At 43.9% G+C, this 10,295-nt stretch overlaps 1 protein-coding gene across 1 annotated transcript in view; it reads left to right on the top strand.

Moving 5' to 3' along the window:
* The first annotated feature begins 2,194 nt into the window (after positions 1 to 2,194).
* The window catches only part of Prr14l (proline rich 14 like), a 64,156-nt gene continuing 56,055 nt past the window's right edge, over positions 2,195 to 10,295 (top strand). Inside the window, exons 1-2 of the mRNA XM_057771592.1 lie at positions 2,195 to 2,668; positions 9,830 to 9,902. Of these exons, the coding sequence (XP_057627575.1) occupies positions 2,195 to 2,668; positions 9,830 to 9,902 (547 nt within the window). The remainder of the gene's footprint in view (positions 2,669 to 9,829; positions 9,903 to 10,295) is intronic.

The following is a 10,295-nucleotide window of genomic DNA, read 5'->3' as shown; positions in this document are numbered from 1 at the left end:
AGGCCAGTGAGAGACTGTCTCAAAGGAGGTGGATAGTATTCCTGAGAATGACACTGAAAATTGTCCTGTACCCTCCGTGTGCACCTGTACACACACAACATACATGTAAACATACAAATCCCTACACCCTTCCTAAGGAGTGGCTAGATGTCAAGTGCCACCCTGGGACATGCCGGTGAACAGGCGTGAAGGCCATGCCTGAAGTCAGCTGGAGAAGCTCCTCTATTTTCTAGTTGGTGTCAGGACTGGCTTTAGAAGCACATTCGTATCTTACTGTGTTTGCTCAATTTTTTTTTTCCTGAATTAAAAAAAATTCTTTGAGCCAGGCAGTGGTGGTGCATGCCTTTAATCCCAGCGTTCAAAAGGCAGAGGGAGGTAGATCTATGTGAAATTGAGGCCAGAAGAGAGCGAGTTTTAGAACAGGCTCCAAAGCTGAGAAACCCAGTCTTAAAAAACCAAAGCGGGGGGGGGGGGGGGGCTTCTTTGAAAGAATTATCTTTTTATTTATTTATTTGAGAAAGGGTCTCTCCAGAGACAGAGTCCCACATTGGAGCACCAGACTACAACCTCAAGGTCCAAACCAGGAGCAGAAGGAGAGAGAGCATGAGCAAGGAACTCAGGGCCATGAGGGGTGCACTCACATACTGAGACAATGGGGATGTTCTTTCGGGAACTCACCAAGGCCAGCTGGACTGGGTCTGAAAAAGCATGGGATAATACCGGACTCACTGAACATAGCGGACAATGAGGACTGCTGAGAAGTCAAGAACAATGGCACAGGGTTTTGATCCTACTGCACGTACTGGCTTTGCGGGAGCCTAGGCTCTTTGGATGTTCACCTTAATAGACCTGGAAGGAGGTGGGAGGTCCTTGGACTCCCCACAGGGCAGGGAACCCTGACTGCTCTTAGGGCTGATGAGAGAGGGGGAGTTGATTGGGGGAGGGGGAGGAATATGGGAGGCGGTGGCGGGGAAGAGACAGAAATCTTTAATAAATAAATAAATTAAAAAAAGAAGAAAAAAAGAAAGGGTCTCTCTGTGGAGCCTGGCATGCAACTCACTCTGTAGACCAGTCTGTCCTCAAACTCACAGAGCGACCCTGTCTCTGCCTCCTGAGTAGTGGGATTGAAGGCATGTGCCACCAGACCTGGCTGTTACTTAGTATGTGTATTTGTGTATTTATATATCTCTGCAGATGAGTGTAGCTTCCTAAAGATGCTGGAGGGGTCCAGCTGCCCTGGAGCTTGAGGTACTGATAGTTTTGAACTGTTCAGCATGGGTGCAGACTCATGTGGGAACCCAACTCACGTCATCTATAGGAACAGTATACACTTTTAACCACTTAGCCATTTTGCTAGCCCACCTTCCACCACCCATATTCTTTTTTTCTTTTTTTTCCTTTTTTATTTATTATGTGTACAGTATTCTCAGTATTCTCTCTGCATGTATGCCTGCAGGCCAGAAGAGGGCACCAGATCTCATTACAGATGGTTGTAAGCCACCATGTGGTTGCCAGGAATTGAACTCAGGACCTTTGGAAGAGCAGGCAGTGCTCTTAACCGCTGAGCCATCTCTCCAGCCCCCCACCCATATTCTTGAGATGGCTCAATGTTAACCCAGCATAGCCTCGAACTCACTCTGTAGTTGAGGCTGTTCTTGCACTCTGTCAATCCTATCTCAGCCTCCTAGATAATAGGATCACAAGTGTGAGCCCCAACACCCAGTGGTAATGGTTAGTTTTGGTGGCGTTGGGGCTGAACTCAGGCTTTATATACCCTGAGTATGTGCTCTACCACTAAGCTATATTATGTGCTTCTCATTTAAGCAATATTCACAAGGCAGTATTTCAGTTAAGGTCAATGACATGCCTGCTGAAGATTAAGAGGTGTGTTTTTCTACAAATTCATTAGACATTTTGGTATCCAAGAATGCTGGCATTTGAAGTTGAATTTGTTTTTCTTTCTTTTCTTTTCTTTTTTTCTTTTCTTTCTTTTTTTTTTTTTTTTTTTTTTTTTTTGAGACAGGATTTCTCTGTGTAACAGAGCTCACTTTGTCCTGGCTATTTTCCGTATTTTAACCGTTGTGAACTGACACAGTTCTTGTGCCTGTCAAGGCTTTAAACTTGTGTCCCTTCCTCTGGTTTGTGTCAGGGTAAGCCATTGATGTAAAAGACTTCGTAATCTCCGACTGCCCTAATGCTGTCATCTGGAGTAGAGACTCAGCCAGTTCTACTTGATTCCTCCATGCCTGCTGTGGTACAGGAATTATACTCTGAACTCTCAGTAAGTGTCTCCAAAGAGCTTCATGCTGAGAAGCAGCCGAGTATGATCCCCGATGTAAAACCTGGAGCCTCAAGCGCTCATGTATGTCAGAGTAGGGCGTCACCCCTGGAGCTACAGAGGACTCACGCAGAAGGCTATTGTGAAGAAACCTTTGAGACCTTGGACTATGGGGGCAAGACTGGGTGGTGCGGACTAGTGGACCCTACAGCAAGAGGGCCTATGGCTTTTGAGATCTTAGATAGGGAAGAGAGAACCAAGAGCATGGAGCCAAAGGTCTTCAGAGAGCAAGGAGACCAGGCCGAAGTTTTCAGAGACCCCTGTGAGGGAGCAAAGGAAGAGCCATGCCAACATTCCACAGCTACTAAAGAAAAGGTCTGCCCCAGTCAGGTAAGAATGAGTCTAGATGCAGAGAGGTTGAGTGTGGGTGACAACACTGCAGAGCAGTGCTGCTCATGATAAGTTACAGGTGCTGACAGGTAGCCTTTGACCTAGCCTCGAAACAGTTTAAAAAAATAGGGATTTTGTTGTTGTTGTTGTTTTTTGTTGTTGTTTGTTTGTTTTTTGAGACAGGGTTTTTCTGCCCAGTCACCACTGCCCAGCGATTTTTGGTATTTTTTTGATGTAAGTCATGTATGTCTATGTGAGGGTGTCAGATCTTGGAGTTACAGACAGTTGTTAGCTGCCTGGTGGGTGCTAAAAGACCAAATAAACGTTGCCTAGCTGTGGTGGCACATGCCTATTATCCCAGGAGGCAGAGGCAGGTGGATCTCTGTGAGTTCAAAGCTAGTCCATTTTACATAGTGAGTTCCATGATACCGAATGTCACAAAGTGAGATCCTGTCTCAAAAATAAACCAAACAGAAAGACCATTGCAAAACAAATAAGGTGGAGATAGAAGACGCCTGACATAAACCTCTAGCTTCTGTATATGCAGGCATGGGGAAGCACACATACATGTACACACACTACACTAACACAACAAAGTGTTTAGTTAGGGTCTTGGTTACAGTTTCATAGGGTGAGTCTCTGGGCATTTTGGCAGGTAGCATGGCAGCAGCCAGGCAGGCGGACCTAGTGCTGGAGCAGTAGCTAAGAGCTTACATCTGATCCACAAGCAAGGGGCAGAGGGATAACTGGGAATTATGTGGGCTTTTGAAACCTCAAAACCTATCCCTTAGTGGCACACCTCCTCCACAAGGCCACACCTACCTCCTAATCCTTCCCAAATATTTCTGCCAATTAAGGAACAAGCTTTGCTGGGGGCCAGTCTCATTCAAATCACCACACTGTTCATATATTTAATCAATTTCTGTACTTCTGTATGTCCCAGCTTCTTGGTTTGTCTCTTTGTTGAGGCAAATTCCTTTTTGTAGTCCAGGCTGGTCCTTTAACTCCTCATGTAGCCAAGGTTGACTGTGTCCATCATTCCAAAAGAGATACTTCAAGAAAACAGACTTAACAGTTTCAGGCTGGAGGTTCAGTTCAGTTGCATCCCCTAGTGTTGCAAAATCAAACACAAAACACCTGCAGTTTGCTGGGCGGTGGTGGCGCACGCCTTTAATCCCAGCACTCGGGAGGCAGAGGCAGGCGGATCTCTGTGAGTTCGAGACCAGCCTGGTCTACAGAGCTAGTTCCAGGACAGGCTCCAAAGCCATAGAGAAACCCTGTCTTGAAAAAACAAAACAAAACAAAAAACAAAAAAACACCTGCAGTTTGAGCAGGTCACTTAGTATTAGCTTAATGGTCTCAGTGGAAGAGCATGTAGCCCTCCTGGGTTTGGTCTTCAGCACAACAGTAAACAAAACATAGAATTGGGATCTATAGAATTGCTGCTAAGAGCTGGGCAGTGATGGCACACACCTTTGATCCCAGCACGTGGGAAGCAGAGGCTTGCAGATCTCAGTGAGTTTGAGGCTAGCCTGGTCTACAGAGTGAGTTCCATGGCAGCCAAGGCTGATACACAGAGAAACCCTGTCTTGAAAAAAAGAAGTATTGCTGCCAAGAAAAGACACTTCATCTAATGATCTGATTGACAGAACTGTCTTATCTGGATCAAGAAGAATTATGCTCTGTTTTGCTGGTCAGGCTACACTAGGGTTGCACACTTCCCTCCATGTCATGTGCACTAATGCTCTCATGGACAAGAATTCACGTGGATGACAGAACCCGAAAACATACTGCTGGAAGCTAGGTTGTTGTGTGTATGACTTAAGAAACTTATGAAAGAGAAGTCAGGATTATATTGGTTTTATTCTTGGTTTTTTCCCCTAAATCTCTTAGGAGATTTGAGAAGAGCCTTCAAGCATTTGGATGGCTATCCAACAGAAGTGAACCTGCTGGGCACAGTCAGACTTATTGGGCAGCATGGGGTAGCTAATAGTTGCTAAGCATTCTCAGGTCATGACAGTCTGAACACTGCAGCCATCTGAGACAAAGAAACATGCTGTTTACACAGCATTCAGGCTTATGGAACCAGACATCCTCAAAGTAATAACCCTTTTTAAAGATAATTAGTCAATCTTATTTTATGTGCATTGATGTGAAGGTATCATATCAGATCCCCTGAAACTGGAGTAACAGACAAGTACGAGCTGCCGTGTGGGTGCTGAGAATTGAACCCCTGTCTTCTCAAAGAGCAGCTTTAACTCTTAACCACTAAGCCATCTCTCTAGCCACCGTAATAACCCTTAATAGACTGGCAGACTACCACATGGTTGAGAGCTGTAGCTAGGCTTGGTGGTAGTCTCATTATTTGAGAGGATGAGGGAGGGAAATTGCTATCTGTTAAAGAACAGCCTGGACTACATAGTAAATATCATGTCAGATAGAGCTGTATAGTAAGACCCTAACTTGAAAAAAGCAAAACCAAACAAACCAGATAAATTAAGAGAACATACTTTCAATATATAATTTATAAATACCCTGCCTTGTACAAAGAGGATTCTTTGTTTTGTTTTTTGAGACAGGGTCTCTATGTAGTACTGGATATTCTGGAGCTTGCTCTGTAGAGTAGGCTTGGCCTTGAACTCACAGAGATCATTCTGCCCCTGCCTCCCAAGTGCTGGGATTAAAGGTGGGAGCCACCATACATAGAGAATTTTTGAACTGAATTAAGAACAAAACACAGCCTGTCAGTGGTGGTTCACATCTTTAATCCCAGCACTCTGGAGGCAGAAGCATGTGGATCTCTGTGTGTTGGAGACCAGCCTGGTCTACAAGACCTAGTTCAGGACAGGTAGGATTGTTACACAGAAAAACCCTGTCTTGAAAAACAACCAAAAAGAAACAACCCAACTGGGACTTGTAGTACGTATCTTTAATTCTAGCATTCCTCTCAAAAGTTAACAATTTAAATATTTCAGTAGCCAGATAAATCTTTGAATCCTTTAGACGGTACATATATCACTCTGAGTTCAGTTTCCCAGGCTTGATGATCCCAGCATTATAGAGGGAGAGAGAGGAATAATGATGAAGGAGCTCAAGAGGAGCTTCAGGTACACAGCAAAACCAGGCCAGCCTGGTCTAGATGACATCTGGTGTGAGAAGAAACATGAGAACGTAAATTAGAAACACTTGAGTGTAAACTAACAAAAAATAATTCTTTGTTGCTTTAGAGTTGTGTCAGAAGGTATAAAATCTTGAACTAGATTTTGTTTCTTTGTTGAGGAATACTTCATTATTGGAAAAGAATTTTTTTAAAGATTATTGTTTTGAGATTATAATCTAACTACATGTTTTCCTTCCCTTTCCTACCTCTCCATTCTTCTATATACCCTCTCTTCTCTCCTGAAGCAGAACGCATCAGAACGTATCAGATGGGGAGATCTGGCCCAGCCTCTCAAAGGCCGTTGGCTGAAGGAGGTTCCCCATCGCTCTCCTTCAAATTTATGATGCTTACTTTTTACATTAAGTGTTTCCATGCATATATGTAAATATATTTATGTTCCTAAATATAGCCTGCTAAGTCTGTATAATGTTACTTGTATGTGTGTTTTCAGGGCTGACACTGGACAACCGGTTGGTGTGCTCTTCCCTGAGGAAGAACACCTTTCCTGCTTCCAGCTTTTATCAGTTGCCTTGTCTTTGTGCAGTAGATGAGGGAAAGTCCATGAGGCCTAAATAAGCCATTACACAGATTTTTTAAAAATTTATGTGTATGAATATTTTGCCTGTGTGTATGTATGTGCATGATGTGTGTGCCTGGTACCTGTGGAGGGCAGAAGAGGGCTTCATATCCTGAAACTGGAGTTACTGATAGTTGTGAGCCACCATTTGGGTGCTGGGAGCCGAACCCAGGTCCTCTGCAAGAGCAACAAATGCTCTTGACCACTGAACTATCTGTACAGTACCATGATCTTTCTTTTTCTTTTCTTTCTTGTAATTTTTGCTTTATTTATTTATTCATTTATTTGGAGTTTTTTGAGGTATGGTTTCTCTGTGTAGCCTTGCCTGTCCTGGAACTCTCTACAGACCAGGCTGGCCTCAACGCAAAGGTTCGCCTGTCTCTACCTCACAAGTGCTGGTATTAGAGACATGTGCCCTACTGCCTAGCATATAAAAGGATTTCTTGTTGGAAATAAAATTTCAGTGACTTAAAAGTGGAAACTCTGGGCACCTGAAGAGATATCTCCATCCATAAATGCTTGCTTGCTATGTAAGCATGAGAACCTGAGTTTGATCCCCAACACTCATAAGAAGCCCAAGCTGATGGCACACTTGTAATCTGAAGAGTCTCTGGGGCTCTCACTGACCAACCTAACCGATCCTTATCACTGAGAGACTGCCTCAAAAAAGGTGAGGGCTGGTTGAGATGACTCTGAAGGTAAAGTGTTTAATGTACAAGCCAGAAGACCTGAGTTTGATACCCAGAACCCATAGAAAGATGGGAGAGAACCAAGTCCACAAAATTGTCCTCCGACCTTCAGGTGTGCACAGAGGCACATGCCCTCCCTACCATCACACACACAATAATAATAAAGGAAAGGAAGAAAATTGAGGTGGATGGCTTGTGAGGAACACCATCAAAGACCAACATCTGGCCTCCACCTGTACGCATGCAAACCCATGGGTGCGTACATACACAATGGAGAAATGTTTTTATAAAGGTAGAAGCAGAATTGATGTTGATAGGCTGTTCTTGGGTCTGCAGTGCTCTGTTGTCCCTAGTTTGCTGTAGCTCTGATCTCATGCAGCAGAGCAGTATGTAAAGCATGTTGCTTAGGTGTGAAAGCTTTCTGTGACTTCACAATCGGTGCCTCACTTGAAAGCTGCAGTTTTTCTGAATTGAGATACAGAGGAAAACTCCTGTAAAATTCCTCTCTCCCTATAAAGGTGTAAGAAACTAGAAGGTCAGCCGGGCGGTGGTGGCGCACGCCTTTAATCCCAGCACTCGGGAGGCAGAGGCAGGCGGATCTCTGGGAGTTCGAGGCCAGCCTGGTCTACAAGAGCTAGTTCCAGGACAGGCTCCAAAACCACAGAGAAACCCTGTCTCGAAAAACCAAAAAAAAAAAAAAAAAAAAAAAAAAAAAGAAACTAGAAGGTCCATCTGGTGATAAATCTTTTCTTTCATTAGAGTGTTAGCACTTGAAATCAGGGCCAGTTAGGCACTGTGCCAACCAGTGCGTCTCCAGCACTATTTGTCTTTCCCAGAAAAAGTCTCAACTCAGTAGCCCAGAGGCTGGACTCTTAACATCTGCGCTTCTTCCACCTCAGCCTCTACAGAGCTTACAAATACGGGCCACCAGAGCCACATCCAGGGGTATTCTTGCTTGCTTTCTTTATTTCCTTCCTTCCTTCCTTCCTTCCTTCCTTCCTTCCTTCCTTCCTTCCTTCCTTCCTTCCTTCCTTCCTTCTTTTTAGCTTTCCTTTTTCTTTTTTTTTATTGAGCTATATATTATTCTCTGCTCCCTTCTTTCCTCTCTCCTCCCCTTCTGCCCTCTCCCATGATTCCCACGCTCCCAATTTACTCAGGAGATCTTTATTTTTTCAAGACAGTGTTTCTTCGTGTAGACCAGGCCAGCCTCGAACTCACAGAGATTTGCCTGCCTCTGCATCCTGCGTGCTGGGATTAAAGGTGTGTGTCACAGTGCATATCATATGCTTTGTTATCTTTGAGTCTGGGTTTGATTTGCAGCACCCATGTGGTTACAACCATCTGTAACTGCAGTTCCAGGGAATCTTGACACCCTCTTCTGACCTCTTCAGGTACCAGGCACACATGTACATTTGTTCAAGCAAAACATTCATACACATAAAATAAATTAAACATGAACAAAAACTGGGGACTGAAGAGTTTTCTCAGTGGTTCTAACCACTCTTAGTATTGGCTGTTCTTTAGAGGTCCCTAGTTCAATTTCCAGCACCCCCAAGGCAGCTTGTAACTTGTTTTCAGTTCTGGGAGATCCGATGCCTTCTCTGGCCTCCAAGGGCACTGCATGCAGGCAAATAGGTAAAGCACTCATGTATAAAAAGAAAATACATTTTTAAATCAAAAAGTCTTTTTAAATTTTAAAGTAATTTGATTTATATAAAATGAAAAGTTAGAACAAAAGTTTGAAGCCTCAATTTATTCGATTGAGGTTTTTTTTGTTTGTTTGTTTGTTTTTGTTTTTTTTTTGACGAGGTTTGACAATATCGTCTTGCTGGCCTGAACTTGCTATGTAGAACATACTGGCTTTGAACTTAGAGGTTTCTGTGCCTCTGCAGAGCTGGCATTCAAAGTCACAATTCAGCCATTAACCTCCCAGTTTGTTTGTTTGTTTTTCAAGACAGGGTTTCTCTGTAGCTTTGGTGCCTGTCCTGGAACTAGCTCTTGTAGACCAGGCTGGCCTCGAACTCCCAGAGATCCGCCTGCCTCTGCCTCCTGAGTGCTGGGATTAAAGGCCTCCGCCACCACTGCCCGGCCTAACCTCCCAATTTTAACCAATTTATTTGCCAGTGTCTTATAGCTGCAGTTCCTGAGATCTGGCTGGCTCCTCCTCTTCCTGTCCTTGTTCTCTCTAACCCCCTCATTAAAGTTAACTTTTCAGAGCTGCTGTGTGAGCTGCATGCCTGAGCAAAGGAGCACAGAGAACCCTTGGAAGGAGGAAAGGGGCGCTGGCCTTCCCTGTGCCGCCCATGCTTCTGTCCTGTACCTGCTTAAGCTGGCACTGCACCAAGTGCACCTGTACCCTCATTTTATTTCTTATTTTCAGAAGGCACTCAGGAGCTGATACATAGCTGTGGTCCCACCACTCAAGAGACTGAGGCAGGAGGATTATAGCTATTTGAGTCTGACCTGGGTTAAATGGTGACCCCTACCTCCAAAATCTAAAACAAAAAAAAAAAGCAAGCATTAATAAGCTTTTGTTTGCCTCTGTTTTAAGTTCAAATTCTAGAGAAGTAATACATTTTACTTATTAATCTGAATTTGAGCTTTCCTTTCTATCTCAATGCCTGTGACTGTTGGCAGTTTTCCTGGAGTCACATTGAGCTCTGAAGTAATAACTGATGTCTGTGAACTCAGGTGCCTCTGCATCAGCCATTGACTGTTGGGTTTTCTTGTTGCAGGATGTCTTCCTGATGCAATCCAACAAAGAACCTGTATGTGCTGAGTTCCCTAGAGATCTGCTAAAGAAAAAAGGTATGATACTTCTTTTTGTTTGTTTGTTTTTTGAGACAAGGTCTTTTTTATGTAGTCCTGTTTGGCTTGGGACTCATAGATATCCACCTGCCTCTGCCTCCAGAATGCTTTTTTTTTTTTTTTTTTTTTTTTTTTTTTTTTGGTTTTTCGAGACAGGGTTTCTCTGTGGTTTTGGAGCCTGTCCTGGAACTAGCTCTTGTAGACCAGGCTGGTCTCAAACTCACCGAGATCCGCCTGCCTCTGCCTCCCAAGTGCTGGGATTAAAGGCGTGCGCCACCACCGCCCGGCCAGAATGCTTTGATTAAAGCATCACACCTGTGAAGATTTTTTTTTTATACGATTCACTTACTATTTATGTGTGTGTTAGCTTAAGGAAGTGTATACCACTGTGTA

Source organism: Chionomys nivalis, chromosome 6, assembly GCF_950005125.1.
Source record: "Chionomys nivalis chromosome 6, mChiNiv1.1, whole genome shotgun sequence".
Classification (NCBI taxonomy): Eukaryota; Metazoa; Chordata; class Mammalia; order Rodentia; family Cricetidae; genus Chionomys; species Chionomys nivalis.
The sequence above is the reverse complement of the archived record's forward strand: the minus strand, read 5'-3'. Positions and strand labels throughout refer to the sequence as shown.